Source organism: Amblyomma mixtum, chromosome 3 (genome assembly GCF_055824585.1).
Source record: "Amblyomma mixtum isolate Tamu chromosome 3, ASM5582458v1, whole genome shotgun sequence".
Classification (NCBI taxonomy): Eukaryota; Metazoa; Arthropoda; class Arachnida; order Ixodida; family Ixodidae; genus Amblyomma; species Amblyomma mixtum.
Window position 1 is genome coordinate 152,388,946 of NC_143014.1, and position 21,577 is coordinate 152,410,522.

Below are 21,577 nucleotides of genomic sequence, written 5' to 3' on the forward strand. Positions count from 1 at the left end.
TGCGAAATTCGATAAAAGGATCGGACACAACTCGTATCGGTTCACTGCACCCGCGAGCCTGCGCCCATGCCAACGGTGAACTAGTAAGGTGAACAACAACGAAATATTTCCATTCTCGCGCCAGCGTAATCCTCTGCGTCATTTGTAAATAGACACCGGTATGGTGCCTTATGCTACCTCGAGCGCCTTCGGCAGTGAATATCTAATTCCCTCAGCTATCAACAGAAAAAAAATAAGCACATGCAACAAACTTCACTGTCACGCGGCATTTGCCTCCAATCATGACCACTCATGCTCACAGACGCGAGTGAGGTGATAAGAGTGCACTCACGAGTGAGTGTGCCGACCCACAGTCCTTGTAAATCGTCCAAAGGTAGGCATCCTACGCACCCGAACATGGGATTTCAGCTTTCCACTGGCAGGATAAAGAACTGGATCACCTCATACCACATTTTTGCTTGCAGTGCATCAGAGCTTTTGCACATTGTAATTCATCCAGACCACTTTTTTTTGGAATGTACTAAGCTTATTCAGTCTCCGTGTAGCAAAGACTTATTTGTAATTCAACTGCTCTATAAGAGTTGGTTTAAAAGGCTTACAGAACTGTGGTGGTGGACCAAAACTTTCAGACTTCAACTAACCTGCTGATACATGAACCAACAAGGTGTGAACCTTCCACATCTTCACAAATTTTTGTTCTGCAGCTCATCAAACTGCCATACACAACTGAATCGCAGGAAATGTATTTGCCTAGCAGCGTTTCAAAATCAGTAAGTTAGGTGGCTCCATTGCTCTTTTGCAGCATAATGTATAGCTCTGTATTTCAGCCATGCGGTAAAGTACGAAAAGATGCACAAAGCCACTCAGAATAGCAGTTGTAAAATAGTTTATTGACTTGCTTAGATGTATCTGCAGAATCCTTCCGGCACTTGGTAGGTGGCCGGGATCCTGCTCAAATCTGAATGCCTTTTGGTCCGCGGGTGCAAGCACCACTCTTATCACACTTGCCTCAATTGCTCCTCTGCCAGTCAAGGGGAATGTAACTGCAGGTGCACTGAATCAAAGTTTATTCCTGCTAAAAGTGTCTTGCAAGTGACTGCACAAATTGCAGAGGAGAACGGCCAGACTGTGATAAGAGCATCCCTATCCGCCAACTGGGATACGCGCTCTCTAGCAGGCAGGTTCTGCCGAGAGAAAAATCTGTGTGATCTGGCTGAACCAGTCATTTTTCTGCAAAAGATGTTGGTTGCCAAGGTGACCATTCAACAAAGGATACATGTCTTGGCATGTCCATACAATCTGGGGCCGGGTAGACAGGAACCTGGGAATCTGTAGCTGGTTGGACCTGCATGCAAGAAACTTGTAAAAGTATGTGCTGACAAGACGTTCATGTCGACCTCCGTTACAGTAAAGGGGAAACGCACATCTTGCTGCTCGTCAGACAGTTCAGACTTTCAAACACGCTGGATGTTGTCCCCCTCACCTTGGCGAAAGCCGATCGTTGGTGCTGGGAAAGCACTTATGCTGGCTTCTGATGCATCAGAGAAGGATCGCTGACTCTTGGCGCTGCTCATAACTTCCTTGTCAAACTTTCAGGTGCGCTCTGGAAAGGAAATTGGCGCATGATATTGTTCGAAAATACGCCCCGAATGTCATTCATGCAGAAGTTACACATGTTACTCACTGAAAGTTGGAAGTGTTTGCATGGGACACAGTGTGAGTGATGTCATTGGCAGCCATTGGTCCTCATTACACTTGCAAAGTAGGATTCCGAGCCCTGCCACGAAGATGCTATGTCGGCCTCTGGTGCAGCAGAAGGGGGAACACGCATCTTGCAGCTCATCAGACAGTTCAGAGTTTCAAACACGCTGGATGTTGTCGCCCTCACCTTGGCGAAAGCCGATCGTTGGTGCTGGGAAAGCACTTATGCTGGCTTCTGATGCATCAGAGAAGGATCGCTGACTCTTGGCGCTGCTCATAACTTCCTTCTCAAACTTTCAGGTGCGCTCTGGAAAGGAAATTGGCGCATGATATTGTTCGAAAATACGCCCCGAATGTCATTCATGCAGAAGTTACACATGTTACTCACTGAAAGTTGGAAGTGTTTGCATGGGACACAGTGTGAGTGATGTCATTGGCAGCCATTGGTCCTCATTACACTTGCAAAGTAGGATTCCGAGCCCTGCCACGAAGATGCTATGTCGGCCTCTGGTGCAGCAGAAGGGGGAACACGCATCTTGCAGCTCGTCTGACAGTTCAGAGTTTCAAACACGCTGGATGTTGTCGCCCTCACCTTGGCGAAAGCCGATCGTTGGTGCTGGGAAAGCACTTATGCTGGCTTCTGATGCATCAGAGAAGGATCGCTGACTCTTGGCGCTGCTCATAACTTCCTTCTCAAACTTTCAGGTGCGCTCTGGAAGGGAAATTGGAGCATGATATTGTTCGAAAATACGCCCCGAATGTCATTCATGCAGAAGTTACACATGTTACTCACTGAAAGTTGGAAGTGTTTGCATGGGACACAGTGTGAGTGATGTCATTGGCAGCCATTGGTCCTCATTACACTTGCAAAGTAGGATTCCGAGCCCTGCCACGAAGATGCTATGTCGGCCTCTGGTGCAGCAGAAGGGGGAACACGCATCTTGCAGCTCGTCTGACAGTTCAGAGTTTCAAACACGCTGGATGTTGTCGCCCTCACCTTGGCGAAAGCCGATCGTTGGTGCTGGGAAAGCACTTATGCTGGCTTCTGATGCATCAGAGAAGGATCGCTGACTCTTGGCGCTGCTCATAACTTCCTTCTCAAACTTTCAGGTGCGCTCTGGAAGGGAAATTGGAGCATGATATTGTTCGAAAATACGCCCCGAATGTCATTCATGCAGAAGTTACACATGTTACTCACTGAAACTTGGAAGTGTTTGCATGGGACACAGTGTGAGTGATGTCATTGGCAGCCATTGGTCCTCATTACACTTGCAAAGTAGGATTCCGAGCCCTGCCACGAAGATGCTATGTCGGCCTCTGGTGCAGCAGAAGGGGGAACACACATCTTGGTCAGTTCAGACTTTCAAACACGCTGGATGTTGTCGCCCTCACCTTGTTTGGTCTAGCCTCACTGGGGACCCAGGCTGAAGCGGGACCTCCTTGCTTCCACAAGGTCCTGAAGAGAAGGCCTTGTGAAGGCCGAGGTCATTGGTGCTGGGAAAGTACTTGTGTTGGCCTCTGATGCATCAGAGAGAGATTGCCAAAGCTCGCTGCTGCTGATAACTTCTTTTACAAGCTTTCCGACATACTCTGGAAATGAAATCTTCACATTACTTCATTCCAAAAGGCTCCCCTCAAGTCACTCATTTGGGATGAAGCATAATACTTACTGTAAGTGGTAGCTGTTTTGATGGGGCACACTGTGTGATGGCCTTTTCGCGCCTTGGTAGTCTTCATCATCCAGCGTGAATTGCCTTCCTTTGTCTTCGCCTGGGACCGGTCTGCATTTTCATTGAAGTGGAGGATGGCAAGCTGCGTCCTGTAAGTTGAGGATATCGCATCGGATGGCAATGCTGCCTAATGATCTGGAGTACGTGGATGTGGTTACGTGCTGACTCTTGGAATAAACCAACTGCCTCTAGACAGAGGACAGAACTACAATATAATATTACCTTGCGAGCATCCCTGCTGGAGAAAATGCCATAGACTTTGGCGCGAAGTCAATCAAGATGCTGTGGAATGCCTCCAGAGCAAACGTTTGGCCATGGGGGGACATCTGTGTGATATCCTTGAGGAGACGCTTGTCCTCAGTGATGTGCTTGAATTGCTCGTATGCCTGGGACTCTTGAGGAAAAGGTATGCTTTAAAACAAGTTCTTTAGACAAGGGCAAAAACAACTCACTAGGGTCCATCCAAACTCTTGTCTCCTCTGGCATGTCGCTGTGGAGACACCTTGGGTACAGTCCACCATGTCCAGAGTGCTGGTTGATGACGTGATTTTTCATACTCCGCCAGACGTCGACGACCAGCTCTGCATTGCCCCCTCCAGCGCGGGCTGCCCAGTACATGTGGTTGGTAGTTGACTGAATCCAGAGGTCCAGCTCCTTGCATCCAGCCCGCTTGCTTGCCGCAGCTAGCTTTTTCTTGACACCTTAATTTTAAAAAGGCATATCAGGGAAGCCTGCAGCACATTCTGTGCAAGCAAGCATCTTTTCAATCATGCTCTCAACTTTCTTACCTTTTGAGATGTGCCAAATGTCAAAGTAGTGCTTGATCTTGGGTTCACGGGTCTGCATGTGCTTTCGTATGGCAGGGTGACGGTCAGTTGTGAGAGACCGGATCTTGATACCTGTGTTATGCATTGTCGGTGGGATAACGATAAATTGTCTACCATATAAACCTTTGTGGCATGCCATACATTTCTCCTTGAAGAATTCCAGCTGCTTGATTAGGCCTTCCTTCTCCATGTTCACGCTGGCCATTGCCTGCTCCGACTGCATGAAGACGGGTTTCAAACATTACATTCCTGTATTTCCACTCTACATACCAACGGCTTACATAAATATTTATCACTGAATTACTGCAACAACTTTCCACAGACGTGTCTACTGACCTCCCCCAGCTGGACCTGGACCGAGTGAAGAATTCTGTTGATCTGCTCAACATGCGTGGTGTATGTCAGGAACTTGGCAGAAAACCCAGGGGAGTCAAATCGTCCATCACCGGTGACATCAACCTCTTGGTTGTTCAACTGGTCCATGAGTTCAGCTTGTTCTTGTAGCCAGATCTGTTCAAATGTTATTCCATTTCTTGACTAGCCCAGTGTAAAATTACAACTTAGTTTGATTGTGCACTACTGCAGCGGTAGTTACTACAAAACAACAAAAAAGTGATGTCAGGAGAAGTGTGTTCGTTTAATCTGAACTTCATTTCTGCCTTCTGGCTAACGAGAATTGAACTTTTTTGAAAACATCTGGTCAAGCTGGGGTAAATATATCAGTATGGTTTGTTGGTCACCTTTTCTATCGCAGGAAAAAGGAGGGCATCCTGATAGTTGTAGAAGGTCCGGTCACTTGGGACCTGCACATTCATGTGGCGCAGCATCCTCAGTGTGGAAGCTACATTTGCTCCTGAAAAGAGGAGGTGGCTGGACAGCAGAAGGTTTCCTGCTGCCCTTCCATTGATGACAGGCTGGCTGTTCCACGTCCGGACATGCTCCAGAGGACAGATGCTGATGACATTGATGAGGCTGCCTTTGGTGGTAATGGTGGTTTCACAAGGCCTCGAGCACTCTGGGCATGTCTGGAACAGCTCCCTCAGACAGCTCTCAAAGACCAAGAACTGCCGTTCTTCTTCTGGGGGGGCCGGTGTACTCTCTGCGGATGACTCACTGGAATCAGAATAGTGCCAACTGTTAGGCCCAAAACCCATGCAGCTGTGAAGAGCCCACCTTTCGGTATCGTCATGGTAGGTTGGAGAGTAGCTGGAGTCAGAGTCTAGCCTGTCACCCTGTGGAGATGTGCAGTCAAGTGGATCACTGCTGCATGTGGCCGGGACGAAGGGTGGAAGCAGCAAGGGCTCCTCTGTGACACGGCCAGGAGAAGTCGCAGCTGGCGTCACTGTAGGGAAACAAATATTCATCCACACAGAATGGACGAAATGCAATAAGGACTTACAGACAGCTTCAGATCTAGTGCTGTGTTCGACAGAACCATTGTCCTGGTACGGACCACTGCTGGCTGCAGCTGTTGAAAGCCTTGCCTCAGAGGGATCTGGTTGAAGATCCTTGCTCTGAAAGATGGTTGTACAAAGGCCGATCAGTCACTTCGGTTTACAAAGCTGGAGGTGGTGCAACATAGCATTTCAGGATTGCTCTACATTCCATGCCTTCACTATAAATACACCGATTTGGGAACTTGATTAGTTTCTATCGGGTGCACGGCATCGTGAATCACAGCATTTACAACCAAACGCCATGTCTGCGCGAAATTTGAGCGCGAACAATGCACCGTTTTAGCCGGCGGAAGCATTGTACGGCGCGCGTAAAATTGCCGAACAAGCTGTATATCAAAGTTTCTAAGCTTATTTAGCCGACCCCACACTTACGAACGCGAAGCACGGAACACTGTTACTTCTTTCGCTTCTGCAAATGATGACCATTCGCGTCATGATACAGCCACGTAACTTTTAGAACAAACTATATCTTCAGCCTGACGCATGTTCGAGTCGGCGATCCTACAGAACGACACTGTCGAGCCATGCTAAGAAAATTAATTCATAGAAATACTTACCAGTACTCTTTGGCGCTTCGGGGCTTGTTGCTCGGTTCCATCGACGACGGGAAGTCGAAGCGTGGGCATAGCGTTCCAACGCAGGCGAGAGTGACTCACGTCGGGCCGATGGAAAGCGCTTATCTCGAAGTGTTCAGAGCAGAAGCGGACACACTTTGGTAGCGTCTCGGTGTTATCGAGCCCCGCGCAACGTAGCCATGCACTACGTCGCGGTTCGTCCTTCGGCAAGGCGAACAAACGTAGGCCCTTGTGCCAATTTTTCTTAGTCCGATGAGGGCACAACCTCACCGCACAAACGTCCGGCATCGCGAAAATATCACTCGCGAACCGAACAACACTCGCAACAAAACGCGATGGCGTCCCACAGATCACACGAAAAAGTGTAGATCCAAGGATGTCGCAGGATAGCAAAAGTAGGAAGTGGGGCACACAGGACCTTCTGGGAGTAAGGACCGCGTGCACCAACAACCGACAAGTAAAAGAAGCGAGGCGAGCGCTTCCTCGGAGCAGGCCGAAGCCACCGCGGTAGGGCGCATCACTCCTATGGCAGCAGACGAGGAGAAAACATAGTCCGGCTGCTTCGGGCTTGTTTTTTTTTTAGTGATACGCTCTATGAACCACAACTATGTCGCGGATTTATCAAATTATTGTATCCTGCGTGTCCAGAAAGAGTAATAGAAATTAGTTCGATTATTTTCGCGGTTTTCATTTCACTTCAGTCAAGTCATTGGCGAAAGCAAATAGTCCGCGCGTAATTTTATTTCTGTTGGCTTATTTTGCGGCTATATTATCTACGAATGCAACTACTTATTCACGGAAACTTAAAAAACAAAATAAAGCCAAAGCAAAGCCTCCACAGAGCTGACTGAAAGGCACTCGACGCGTTTGTAGACTCCGCCCATCGTATGAGGCCGAATTCAAAAAAAAAAGGCGGGAGCCGGACGTTAATTAGATTTAACTGAGGAAATCGGCCACACAGGGCAATAAGTCGCAGCTCCTAAGAATGCTGGGAACGTGTACATCAAGTTCCCGCGGCAAAAAGACATGTTCAGAATCCTCTTCAGTGCACCTTTAAAGTCGGTTTGGCGCTTTCTGCTTGTTGGGCTTTGCACCTTGCTGGTTGAGACCGTTACAGTTGTCAACGAAGCAAGAAGAACCTTTGGACCCAGCTGTGACTAAAAGCCGAACGGACACAACTCCAGGTCTCTGCGCGCAGCAGCGTTGGCTGCAACCACTGCGAGACCTCTTCGGGCGGCGGACGTGCTGTTGTGTTTCTACCCCCCCCCCCTAACTCTCTTTGTGTGTTCCCGTCACACCTGTATCCACATAGGCCATTCCCAGAGGCAGTGTGTGGTTCTGCGAAAGTGGTCTTTCTTCATGCACGCGCTCCCATGCAACCTCCTGACAGGTGGAACCGAACACAAGGGACGCATTCGACTTCTGGATTCCACGTACAACCACTTCTGCCTAACTGCCACGACATGTCTTCCGGAGTTCCCCTTAAACGGCACCCAACGCAGCAGTATTGACCCTGCGACTTTGTGTGTGCATCTGCCAGGGTGACATGACTCAATGCCTGCTGCCACCTGTGGAGACGAGCGTCTGCCATTCAACCGCGCCTCGCTCTTTTGTCAACAGCGGGGTGACGACGCTGCAGGTGTTCGCCTTTGGGGCATTTCCTTGAAACAAGATATAGGATCCACCTGGCCGGAAACGACTAGCCCGACAACACGCTCTTCTGGACACTTCCGAGTAACCAAGTGCCTAAGCGGATGAAGCGGGGTGACGACGCTGCAGGTGTTCGCCTTTGGGGCATTTCCTTGAAACAAGATATAGGATCCACCTGGCCGGAAACGACTAGCCCGACAACATGCTCTTCTGGACACTTCCGAGTAACCAAGTGCCTAAGCGGATGAAGCGGGGTGACGACGCTGCAGGTGTTCGCCTTTGGGGCATTTCCTTGAAACAAGATATAGGATCCACCTGGCCGGAAACGACTAGCCCGACAACACGCTCTTCTGGACACTTCCGAGTAACCAAGTGCCTAAGCGGATGAAGCGGGGTGACGACGCTGCAGGTGTTCGCCTTTGGGGCATTTCCTTGAAACAAGATATAGGATCCACCTGGCCGGAAACGACTAGCCCGACAACACGCTCTTCTGGACACTTCCGAGTAACCAAGTGCCTAAGCGGATGAAGCGGGGTGACGACGCTGCAGGTGTTCGCCTTTGGGGCATTTCCTTGAAACAAGATATAGGATCCACCTGGCCGGAAACGACTAGCCCGACAACACGCTCTTCTGGACACTTCCGAGTAACCAAGTGCCTAAGCGGATGAAGCGGGGTGACGACGCTGCAGGTGTTCGCCTTTGGGGCATTTCCTTGAAACAAGATATAGGATCCACCTGGCCGGAAACGACTAGCCCGACAACACGCTCTTCTGGACACTTCCGAGTAACCAAGTGCCTAAGCGGATGAAGCGGGGTGACGACGCTGCAGGTGTTCGCCTTTGGGGCATTTCCTTGAAACAAGATATAGGATCCACCTGGCCGGAAACGACTAGCCCGACAACACGCTCTTCTGGACACTTCCGAGTAACCAAGTGCCTAAGCGGATGAAGCGGGGTGACGACGCTGCAGGTGTTCGCCTTTGGGGCATTTCCTTGAAACAAGATATAGGATCCACCTGGCCGGAAACGACTAGCCCGACAACACGCTCTTCTGGACACTTCCGAGTAACCAAGTGCCTAAGCGGATGAAGCGGGGTGACGACGCTGCAGGTGTTCGCCTTTGGGGCATTTCCTTGAAACAAGATATAGGATCCACCTGGCCGGAAACGACTAGCCCGACAACACGCTCTTCTGGACACTTCCGAGTAACCAAGTGCCTAAGCGGATGAAGCGGGGTGACGACGCTGCAGGTGTTCGCCTTTGGGGCATTTCCTTGAAACAAGATATAGGATCCACCTGGCCGGAAACGACTAGCCCGACAACACGCTCTTCTGGACACTTCCGAGTAACCAAGTGCCTAAGCGGATGAAGCGGGGTGACGACGCTGCAGGTGTTCGCCTTTGGACGTTTCCTTGAAACAAGATATGGGATCCCACTAACCCGACAATACGCTCTTCTGGACACTTCTGAGTATCCAAGTGCCTCAGCCGAGGAAGGCGACGAAGAGGGGAACGATCTTGGAGCACCCGGACGAAGTCCCTACGATTGGTCGGAAAAGGCGGGAAGATCTCGGGAGGGTCTATTTAAAAGCGCTCGACACGTTCATCGAGAGCAATTCCCTGAGCGATTCCTTCAGCGTTTCCCTGAGACTTCTCAGCTTTTACCTTGTTTGTCATTGCTTGTAAATAATCATGTAAATATGTGAATACAGTTTTTCCTTCACTTCTCCTACTCCCTGTCTCCGGCCCACGTTCCTTCCTCCGTCGGCACTGCGGCGGTGCTCCTGGACCCGATGCCTGGTGGAACACGCTACTAGCCCGGCAAAACATATCAGCACCATCCACCACCCTTCACTCACCGTCTACATCCACCATCCAGAAGGCCTCACCCACCCCACCCTCCAGAAGCCTCCGCCCACCAGAAGCCCTCGCAGAAGCAGAAAGGAAAAAAAATGACAGGATGGTTACCGCTATGTAAAGCGAGATTCAGCGACAGCTGTTTGGGTATTTATATATTACGATATGATCTGTGTAGTTCTAGAGCACTGTTTTTCGTTTTCCGGACTCAATCGCTTTCGGACTAACTCTCCTCTCCGGTCTGCCGCTCGCGTGGAGCACCAGTGAACCTCCAATCGGGCGGAGCGTTTCGCAGCAGTTGCGGCAGATGGACCGTGCTAGATTTCTCCGTTCTCGTCATACTATCCCTCTTTCTCGCACAGTAACCACCAACCGGATGGCTCCCATGGTATGCACATCCGGTTGTGCATTGCGGCACTCACTCCATACCCTCATCCTTCCATGGAAACCAACTTCCGGTTAGGGATTTCTCCGCTCCCGCTACATCCTCTTCCTTACATGGCAGCCACCTTCCGGGCGGTTCTCGTGGTAACCACCCTCCAGTTACGCCTAAAGCCCCTCGATCTACCTTGATCCTGAAAGCAGCGACACTCTCCTCCCTTCGGCCGCTTTCGTCCCTAATTATCCTCCGATTTCACTCCCCCACTGGCCGGCGCGCTGCACACGGCACGCTTTACCCGCCTGCGCACGCGAGTCGCTGCATGCGGCATGCGGTATGGCTTGTTTCGGCCTTCCTATGCGTAATTTTATAAACTGTCGTGTGCAGACATCACAATGGCTTCGTAATTGCCAGACAAGGCTGATGGGCAGGCATGGCACTCAACGACGAAGCGACGACCGTGCAGATTAGGTCTAAACGGCGCGCTTCAGAATGATTCTGATATGCACTGAAGCTAAGGGACCGGAAAACGGACCTGCCCTGAAAATTGTAGCGTCATCAGTCTTGGGCAATGGACCGAAGGCATTACCTGAGATCCGATAGCTCATTGATACATAAGAAACCTACGTGTTTTGATGATAAGCAGACTGATTCAAAAATGTGATTTGGTTTCCCTAAGAAGCAAATGCGCTGAGTGCCGCATAGTTTAATTACTCACTTGCGATTAGCAAGACGATTTTGTACAAACCAGTGGAGAATGTACAGTGTGACATGTATTTTTCCACAGCAAACAACGCTCATCAAATCACTTACTCAAAACAGGGTTTCAAGGGGTGTTTGGTAAAATGAAGCTGGAAGGCAATAACACGATTATTAAAAAATGTGGTGCTACTCAACAAAGCTTTGAAATTGTATACAGTTAGCTCCTTTTCGTTTACCTTAAAAACCCCTTTATAGTGTGTTGAAAAGAAAATAGGTTTACATTTACAACAATTTTTAAAGACGCGTAGAAAAATTTCTGTTGAAAGGACACTTCTTTCGAAAAAATTGAGGCGAGAAGAAATGCGTCCTGTGAAAAGTTTTTTGAATGTGCATTGGATTCGCGATCAGTGCAAAAGCGTGTGTTATGCTTAGGCTTCACTTTTAGTCATGTGTTCCAGACCCGCCGCTAAGCGAAAATTTAGTGCTTCTCAAAACTACGAATAACTGTGACAAGTGAAAAAGCGATTTCATAAGATTTTGTAAACACCTCGTGAACGCGCAGAAATGTCCAGAAAGAGTTTCCCTTTTACAAAAGTTTCCAAAAGTCCTTTTCATTGAAGCACATTCCTTCCCACCGATGTTGTGCAGCCACTGCTTCTGGTCGCTGTGTTTGCCATGAGGAATGTAGAAAACTGAAAACCCTTTTTCTCTCCTCTTCTTTGCACAACGGGCGCCTTTACGCTGTCGCGTAAGGTGAAATTGAATGTTTTCCGCACGCACATTCGTAAAAGACAGGCATGCACAGTGTAGGTGCGCTGTCATGCCCGTCTAAACTAACGAGCGGACTACGTAACGATTCTTTTGTTTTTATTTTGCTCTATGTCATCCACCGTACTGTTCAACCTATACCCATGCGACAGCAGCAGCGCAACAGGGTTCAAACCTGTCGTGGTAGCATGTGGTAAAAAGAAAACAAAAAGAAAAATGATTATCAAATGTTTTTGTATTATGTACCGCCGACCGTGATTTTTGGCTTCGTACTCTTGAGCACATTCCATCGTGCAGTACGCCCCATTGGAACTCTAAACCGTGATCACGCAGATTATCAGCAGATACGGAGATATGTTCTTGCAGTTATTACTCAGAAGAATTGATTATAACTCCAATGCAAACTTCATACAGCCACTTCACAACACGCAGCGGGGATTGCATCATCGACTGGTCTGGTTTCCTGATTCGTGTCTGCAAGTATGTCAGCAGCGGCTAAATCCCGTTAGCCCGCGACGTGTATGTGTCACCTGAAAGCGGAACTCTTAGCAGAAACAAGACTGTCGCGCACTTGGAACACTCGTTTTACTGGTCTGCGCTGGCCAAAATGTAAATCGCTGATAGCGAGCTGCAAGCTATTCTGCAAATGTATAAAGAGGAAGCACACACGCGGAATTTATGGCTTCTTTTGTTCTTTTCTTGCGCGATTGCTCGCTCCTGTGGACTCGTCCTCGGCAATAGGTTGCGAAAAGTGCTCAATTTCCGCTTTCACGTATCAGGGCGTTCAATCAGACAGATAATCTTCCCACGGCGTGCGCATTGTCGATATATCCCCGGCGCGATTCCCCGAAACGCTCTCGTCCTTGACACGTACTGACTCTCGACAGCGATCTCAGCGACGGCGCGGGCGTTCGAGTTAGCCCGCTTGCTGTGTCGCGCACGCATGCACGCTGAGGACGCTTGCGTGCGTCGCGGGATGAGAGAGTAACGCTTTGCCAGTGAATCGTCACGCAGCTATTCCCTAAGAGGTGAGGGCAAGAGAACGAAAAAGCCGGACAGGGAATGAAAGATCGGCGTGCGGAGGTTGTTTGCCCCACATACGAGAGGATCATACTCTAAAGGTACACAGCACCGCACGTTTGCCTTGAGATAAAGAACAAAAAAGTCGAAGTCGAATCGCATCTTTCCTTTGCAGCGTCACACGTGCATTCGACCAGCTTCATCGGTGGCAATGCACGCCGGCGCTCGTCGCGCGAAGGAAGACGCACTGCAAGCCTGCGCTGCTTGCCTGCCGGCGAGATGGAAGCCTTAAGCGACAGCCGGATGGATTTCCTGCCCACGCGCCCTCGTCTCAGGATCATGAAAAGGCTAATCGGAATGCACACAGGAAGGAGAACTTTAATGAAACGCAGTTCGCTACCATGGTCTCGCCAACTTGAAGTGACACCGTTCATTTGATTGAAGTCCTCCTGCACGCGTCAGTATAGTTCCTCGCATGATCGGGACGGTCTCAGCATTCTCCTTCGAGGACTCCACTTCCAGAGCGACCAGTTGTATGCATTGTTTCCTCGCACAGCGGGGAATCCCCATTGTCTCTTCCATCATCTGGTCGTTGCCGGTATTGAACGAGCTGCCGAGAGTATATTCGGTTCACATTAGCGGGCCTTGACACTGGCTGTCTGTGCGCGGTACAGAGGCAGGTGGGTAACGTGAAATCATTAGAATTGAATCTTCCGCACCCACAAAGCTAGGAAGGGGCCCGATGAAAATTAACGGCGCGCACCTCACAGTGTAGACAGCATGACAAGAACTGTAATTATGAAATCGGCTCCACACCCAAAAGCTACCACTTTGACGGTGGATTCTTTCTGCAGGGAGAATGGGCTCTGCCTCTTGCTATTTTACGAAGAAAGGTGCTTCTTCGCCCTACTTTCTTTGCTTTGCAGGAAGAAGGCTTTGAAAGCAGTTAAAAAGAACGTTGGCCCGGCGGGTGAGTCTGTGCCCCGCCTGAAGAGTAAAGCGGCACCAGTTGGCCAAAGCGATCAGTGATTCCGAAGTGACTGCTTTCTCGGTCTTCGCAGTTTAAACTTCCGAACCGTCACAACTTCCGAACCGTCACACAAAGGTGGATGAAGGAGGCTGGAAACTGCGCAAACTTTAGCGCGTTTCTTACCGCTTATAGCAACAATAGAACCTGAAAGGCATATAAAATCTTGGAGCAGATATAAATATGCAGCAGCAGTAAAATAAGAGATGCAATTGCAAATTACCCAACCATACAATCATTCCACCCTCCACAGAAGAGAGCGGATATTCATTAACTATAAAACTATGCCTGGAAGAGGAATCCTCAACTAAGTCTAAAATGTATGGCTGATCATTCATTGCCTTGCATACTTGGTCTCACAGGTGGTTCTCTGAAGAAACCATGTCTAAAATTTTATTGAATACTACTGCAAGGTAAATACTACAACTCAAAAAACCCATTTCGGTTCCTAGTTATTTGATTGAAGACATGAAGACAAAGTTTAAGTTGGAGAGAGAGAAAACTTTTAATTAGCATAGATTAATTAGCAGGAGCCGGGTGGTCGGGGCCCCAAGTCCAGGGCTCCGCTGGCGGCAGCTCACTTGCGGACTAGCTGGATGATCCAGACTTACTGGTCCAGGTTGTCGCTGGTCAGGGCCTCCTCCCACTGCTTGCGTGTCGGGTGGGGCACTATTAACGTCTTGTCCGGTTTGTCCTGGCATTCCCAAGATGTATGGTAGAGCGTGGGGCTTGCTCCGCACCAAGGATAGTAACTTGGGTATTGTGTGGGTCTGATCTTGTGCAAAATGTGAAGACTTGGACAAGTGTTTGTATTCTCCTCCAGTCAATGGCATTCGAGGGGGAAAGTTGTTTGTGTGGCGGTGAGAAATATCTTATTTCTAGCCTAAGGTGTTCTAGCCTGTCACCATAATTTCCTAGGAGGGGGTGTGGTTCGTTTCCAGCTAGGCCTTCGTGACCAGGTGTCCATATTGTTCTGTGTGAGTGTGAGAGTGTACTTAATAGTGTGCTCGCCCTTCCGTGAGGTTTTCCAGCAAGGTATTCCCTGCAGGCTTATTGGGAGTCCGTCACTATGTGCGATAACTTCCCCTGTTGATCTTGAGTCTTGATGGTGATGGCTATGGCCAGTGCTTCCGCTTCCGCAGGATCTTTGGCATAGATTGAAGCACTGATCATTGGCTTCGTCTAGTTGTCGACCGCAGCAATCGCGAGCCTGCCTGGCTCGGCATTGGCCCCGATGCCCAAGTATACCGCTTCCGGTTCATTTGACAGTTTTTTTGCTAGTGCTTTGACTCTGTCTCTCCTTCTACCCTTCTGCCGTTCGTGGTGCATGTGCCTGGGTATCGTGTTTACATAGATATTCTTTCTTGAAGGTGTCAGAATTTGGGACCTGCTCTCACTAGTTCGCAGTGCCTGCCATAGCCCCAGTCTCATCAGGATATCCCTGCCCGCTTGTGTTATGGTTAGGCGTTTTTTATCCTTTAGAACCGCCTCCCTGAGTTTTTTTTTTTGATGATGTTGTGTACTCGGAGTGCCCAAATAAGTTCCGTTGATGTCGCTGATGGGACGTTTAGGGCAGTTTTATAGGCTACCCTTATGATGGTATCAATGGCCCTTCTATCAACGGTTCTGACCTCTTGATAGGGGAGCCCGTAGGTAATCCTGCTTACGACTTGGGCTTGGACTAGGCAGATAGTATCTTCCTCCCTCATCCCTTTCCGATGCCAGGTTACCCTTCTTATCATTCTTGATATTTGGTTGGCTGTAGCCTTGAGTGTTTTGATTGTATAATCCGCTCCCAGATTGCTTTGTAACCATCACAATAATCATCATCAGCCTGACTACGCCCACTGCAGGGCAAAGGCCTCTCCCATGTCTCCCCAAAACTCTGATCTTTTTCCTGAATTTTTTGGTTTCCTAGGTAGAGTTCAATTTCTGCCGGGGACTTGTAATTTTTCCTCTGTAGCCTGATAAGAAATCCGGGGAGCATTGAAGACCGCTTTCTTCGGCAAATTCTTCGACTATACCTATACCTGTTTGCAGAGCTTCTTCCTTCTAAATGTATGTCCGTGTTTTTTCGCGCTGTCCTTTCTTTAAATGCATTACCAACTAGCCCGGAACCTTGCTCTTCTGAACTTCTTCCTTCTGCGCCAAGGATCCCTGTGTATAGTCCATATGGTGATGTCGTCCGCGTAGAAGGTGAAGCCGATATCTTCGCGGGTTAAGAGTTTTTTGGCTAAGTTGAGCATTCCTATGTTGAACATCATTAGAGAGACTACAGAGCCCTGCGGAGTGCCGTAGTTGAGCATGGGTACCGTGGGCGGCCGGAGCTCTCCAATTTCTACGGTGGCTGTGCGATTCGAGAGGAAGGCCTTCCCGTAGTTGAAGATTTTCTCCCCGCAGTTGATATTGTTTAATTCTTGTAATATGGTGTGGTGGCTGATATTGTCGAATGCTCCTTTCAGATCTAGTGCGAGGAGGAGATTTTCGCCGTGTTTATGAATGGTATTTATGACTTCTTCTTTAATACGGAGGAAGACATCTTGCGTGCAGAGTCCCTTGCGGAAGCCCAACATGCATGAAGGAAATAGGTTGTTTTCTTCCATGCAATTTTGAAGCCTCAGGTGGATTACTCGTTTATAGAGCTTTCCAAGGCAAGAAGTGAGGAGGGCGATTGGACGGAGACTTTCTATAGCCGGAGGCTTTCCTGCCTTCGGTATAGTGATGATATCCGCGTGTTTCCAAGCCGACAGGAGCTGGCCCTTCTCCCACAGTTTTTCGTTGATGTACTCGGTTAGATCCGTCAGGTGGCCGTTGCTGAGGTTCCTGATTATGCCGTTTGTAACCCTGTCACCTCCCGGAGCAGTGCTTCTTGTGGACGTACGGGCTGCTGCGTAAACCTCTGCCAGTGTTATGGGGGAGTCAAGGAAGGGGTATGGCTGGCCCTTATATGGAGTTTGGCAAGCCGGGGAGGGGTCCCCTATGCATTTTTTGTGCATGGCTGTTATTAAATCTGCGTCTGTGCACAGGAATTTGTGGGCTATGGAATGGAGTATTCTGCTTGAGTTCGATTTGTTTTTGGATGGGTCTATTAGGCATCGTAAGATCGACCATGTTTTCGCCGTTCAGCGAGTCACAAAACTCTACCTAGTTTTGCTTGCTGAGCTTTATAGCATACCCCTGGGCCGAGTTCCCAGGCTTGGGCTTCCTGGCCGCAGACGTCCGGGCTACCAGACCTGGACAACCGTTGTCGAGAGCCTGGACCTCTAGACCCAGGCGCCACTCTTCCCTTCCTGTCTGACAGGTTTTGAACAGGGGCCGCCTCCGTCGACACCGCAGCTTACCCGGGCTACCTGACCTGGGGGCCGTGCCTGGAGCGCACAGGTGTGACTACTTCCTATGGCAGCGTTGAGGTCGCCGTGGACAACGCCGTCAACCGTGCGTCAACGTTGGGACGCTGACGCCTGTCTAAAGACTGTGCCGACGCCCAGCCACACCTCCTCGCTCGACGCACCAACCACCCCACCAGGCTCATCACAGGGACACGAAAGAAACTTGAGTGTACGTGCCTTTTCTTTTTAACTCTATTCCATACCTTTCGCGAGTGTTTTGTTTTGTTTTCCCGTTTTTTTTTTCTCTTGTTGCTTCTTTTCATTTCAATACTTAAATTAAGTTCCTCCAAATGCTGCCTCGTTTATTTCTTGTACCTTTAACGCATGAATCTTAACGCGTAAATTTAGCCTGCAGTCTTTTCCCTCACAGATGTCTATCTGACTCGGGGGTTTCGGTTGTTGTTTCGATGATTTAGGTTGTTTTTGCGTGAGCATCTTTTATGTTTTTAACCCAGTCTTGAATTGTTGCGATGCCGCCTTCTGGCGGTTTAACATTCCTGAATTTATCCCAGTTTATTTTTGTAGAGTCAATAGTCCGCCTCATGCGGGCTGTCGTTAAGGGTAAGCTAAGAATTTTGTCATCGCTGCCCAGACATTCTTCCAAATTGGTCCATATGCAATGTCTAATGTTTTTCGTGGAAGTTAAGTCCTTACAAAAATGGATATCAACTTTCTTTAGAATTTGTATTAACACTCTATTGACTCTAGTAACCTTGTATTAACTTTTACATTCTATCAACAGTTGTTCATACAACGTTGGTAGAAGTTACTTCTTTGTATGTACTCCTGTCAATAGAAAGTTACTAGAAAATAATTTTTTTTTACATTCTGTGCACCTTTGCTAATACAAAGTTGGTAGACTGTTACTTCTTTGTATTTACTCCTGTCAATAGAAAGTTACTAGAAAATCTGGGTGCAGTTTGACACATCGAGAGAAATAAATGAACAAACTGCATGGTGTTCGAGGTGATTAACACTATCTTGTTCGCATAATCGTGACGACATCTTGCCTGACTGCATGGTGGAATCTGTTGCAGCTAGTCAACAATTTCACTATATCGAAAAGCGACCAACATTATTCGCAGCAAATTCGTTTGGAATCAAATCAGGATATGGGAAAACGTTTTAAAACAGAAGATATATTCCATTTTAATACTTTATGTACTTTACAGACTGTTGTGAGCAGAAATACTCTAGAAACTGACAAAACATTATTGGTCGTGCGAATAGTTGCCTCAACCCCCTCTGTAATGCGAAAGCCCTGAGGGTAAAATAAATGAAATGAAATCGTGTACTGTAGACGAACACTTCAAAGCTATTAAAACGACCTTGAACACGAAACAAACATTACAGTCACATTCTCTCAGTCGAGCATATTCAATTAACATTCGTTGATTGGAAGTTCATACAATTTCCTTACTGCTTTCTATGTACTGCTGTCAGTAGAAACATACTAGACACCGACAGAACGTTTTGTCATGGGACTAAAGGCCTAAATTAATTAAGTACTGTACCCTAACAAGTCAAAGCAACTAAAGCAACCTTGAACACGAAACAAACATTTGCAGTCACATTTTCTTAGCCGGGCATATTTTATCAACATTTGTTGATAGAAAGTTCATACAGTTTTCTTACTGCTTATATACTGCTGTCAATAGAAATATACTACAAACCGAGAAAGCATTTTGGTGATGCGAATAAAAGCCTAAAATAATCAAGTACTGTAGCCGACAACTTCAAAGCGGCAACTAAACTAACCTTGAAGAGGAAACAAAAATTTGCAATCACATTCTCATAGCCGAACACACTATGGTTTTTTAGAAATTTCAGTTCAATTTTCTCAATACTAGCCTTACTGCTTTCGCATTTTCGAGTGCGGGGAAAAGGGCAAAGTTCATAACAGAACATTCATCCCTAAATTCAGAAATGCGCCTTGAATTGAAGACATTTAGTGACACTTTGTCATTGTATGAAGTATTGTACGAAAAAAGTTACCAGCAAACGAAATAATTTTGGTACAAAGTGAATGAATTCATAGAATACTCAAGTATTATTGCCTCGCACCTCAAGGAAATTAAAAGAACTTTCTAAGTAAAAATAGGAGTTAGTGACATATTGAGTTACATAAGCGCAATGATGACTTCGTTACAGCGAATTAGTTTCAGTGATGGCTCATTCTACACGAAAACAATGCTTTCTGCTGCGTATTCGGCCTTAAATTCTGTACTCAGGCAGTCATTAATCAGATTTAACATTTCAGAACTAACAAAGAGTTTCAGCAGAGCTGTACAACCACTCTGCAAATTCGATAACTCGTTGGTGTTGCTATTGTTGCAATTCTTGATAGGTCATATTTTAACGTGCAGTCGAACAGTAATGTACCGTACGACGGTGCTAAAACACACTAGTGTTAAGAACGTTTCGCTCTGAGGTTTCAGAGGGATTATTGTTGCGAGCTAGAAAAAAATTCAAGTTTAGCATTGCACCGATGTGTTTCCACACTCCTTGAATGACACGTTCTCGCTAGCTCAAAAGGCGCCCAAATTATATCACCAGCTTCAGGAGAACTCCTTCCTGAACCTCCACTGCAATCACTCTTTCTTCCCCTCACAATACCCTGCACACTGCCCGCCATGCAAAAGTGCCCGGTACACTTTATGCCACTCCACGTGGGAGCGCCCAATTTAAACCCTAGACTACCCTCCTCCTCGAGCGACCAGCAATGGCTGATCGCACGGGACTGAAAACCCCGCGTGAAAAGGACCGCACCGCTTCGCGCTCTGAGTAGATTCTGTGTAACGTGTTCAGGCTTATAGCTTCGAGAATTCAAGCTGCTTCGTTCCTCAGCGACTGTACATGCGAAATTTCGGGCAAGGCAATATTAATTTTTATTCATGTTCGGCGGCCGATACTGTAAAGAGAAGTATAGAGCAACAAAACAGGTAACAGCGGCCCGCTGTACTCAACTCCGGTAACAAGGGCTTCGCATGAGGAAGGTGCACGGCAATTGGAGCACTTTAAGCCCTCATTCTTGACTTGTTACATTTTTCACTAGTACTGAGCCACAGAGGAGCTTCCAGTATGGAAAAAGCTGGGGTGAGAGCAGCCCCCACTTTGAGCACCGTTAAAGCACCGGCGAAGTGCCTCTTCCGCATCTTCACTTGCATCTCCTTCAACGCAAACACAGTACGAAGCTGTGGCGAGGGAAAACGGGGCGATAGCTGTATTTTCTATCTTCCCGTAATGTAATGACTAAGGAACCCTGGAATAAAGTGTTGGGTTTTAACGTATTCATACCGAGCAGACGCGCGAAAGCATGTGCTCATTCTTCGCCTTTTCTCACTGGCATCAGCGGACGTGAGGCCGAGCCGAGGACCGCGAAAGGCAGAGGCAAAAATCAATCAAGGTAGCACACAAAGACTACGGTAGCGTGACTGTCGGCGGGGCTCGCTCGAGCAAAGAGCGTGCAACGTGTCCAATGGCGTGATATAAACACACACAAAACAGAGGCGATGCTGCAGCGCGGCCTTGAAAGTTTCGCATGTCCGCTAGAGCGGCGTGCGAACGCTCGCGTTCCCAAGGCACACAGACGTACTTACACTAAATGGCATGAGCCAAGCTCTGTACGCTAAGCGACACAATATGAGAAAATGAAAACCGAAACCATTAGCGTTCGCCAACATCATCATCATTCATGATTCTGCGACGCTTTCCATGGCAGCGTCATGAGCCTCCGGGACATGAACCTTTGAGTGCAGTGGGGCCGTGCGGGGGCCCAAGGACCGACGTGTCCAAAACTCCCTTGTTACAAATAAAGTTTTCATCATCATCATCCATGGCATAGACGCTTTCCGACGCAGTTACGGGGAGCTCGGTTATAGTCATGGAGGAAGGAAAAAGAGAGGAGAGGCCGTCACGTGACATTTTGTGAAGCCGGAAACCAGCTCGGCGCCATCTTGTCCGGGCTGACGTCATCGCATAAGTCCCGCCCTCGACTACTGCGCGCGCGTTTCAAAGCCAACGAAGGAGCGTGCTACCGCAGGGGCACAGATCCCCGCGCTGGTGGCGCTTGGCTGCTTACCGGCCGGTTTAGGGCGCCCTATGCCGGCGTTCGTCAGCGGAAAAGTTAATAAAGCGGAAATACCCGTGTGAGACAGGCGGCTACTTTCAGTTACTGCTTCGTACTGCGTCGTCTCCGCGCCGTCTCCAACTGCTCGGCCCTGGTCACAATTAGTAGCAGCCGAGAAAAATACTTATCTCAGCTCTTGCAAGCGCGGGAAGTGACCTTCGCTTTCAATTACTGCGGTGGCCCATCTTGCGGTGGTTATCTGCGGTGGCCCCCCCTTTGGCAACGCCCGTCCCTGGGACTCTGAAGTTGAAGGCTGAATTCGATGAAACTAGTACACTTGCTTGTTTAGCTCAGCGCTCGAAATTAGCCTTCACCGGGTGAGGTGAAGGACACGCGAGAAACGTGGGCCCCTTGTCGCGCGAAGCCAC

At 48.4% G+C, this 21,577-nt stretch overlaps 1 protein-coding gene across 2 annotated transcripts; it reads right to left on the reverse strand.

The window, feature by feature from the left end:
* Nucleotides 1-2,889: 2,889 nt before the first annotated feature.
* LOC149352390 (uncharacterized) lies at nt 2,890-7,207 on the reverse strand. 2 transcript variants are annotated; one of them, XM_089581552.1, is made up of 12 exons: nt 6,273-7,207; nt 5,658-5,772; nt 5,432-5,600; nt 4,999-5,371; nt 4,595-4,768; nt 4,400-4,475; nt 4,220-4,330; nt 3,884-4,132; nt 3,654-3,825; nt 3,372-3,520; nt 3,094-3,291; nt 2,890-3,018 (listed from the first exon to the last, which is right to left on the reverse strand). In XM_089581552.1, the coding sequence occupies exons 1-11, from the start codon at nt 6,576-6,578 to the stop codon at nt 3,110-3,112; spliced, it is 2,076 nt and encodes a 691-aa protein (XP_089437678.1). In that variant the 5' UTR covers nt 6,579-7,207; the 3' UTR covers nt 2,890-3,018; nt 3,094-3,109. The 2 variants fall into 2 exon arrangements, with proteins under 2 accessions (XP_089437678.1, XP_089437677.1); XM_089581551.1 differs by having other exon boundaries at nt 4,220-4,475.
* Between the last annotated feature and the right edge of the window lie 14,370 nt (nt 7,208-21,577).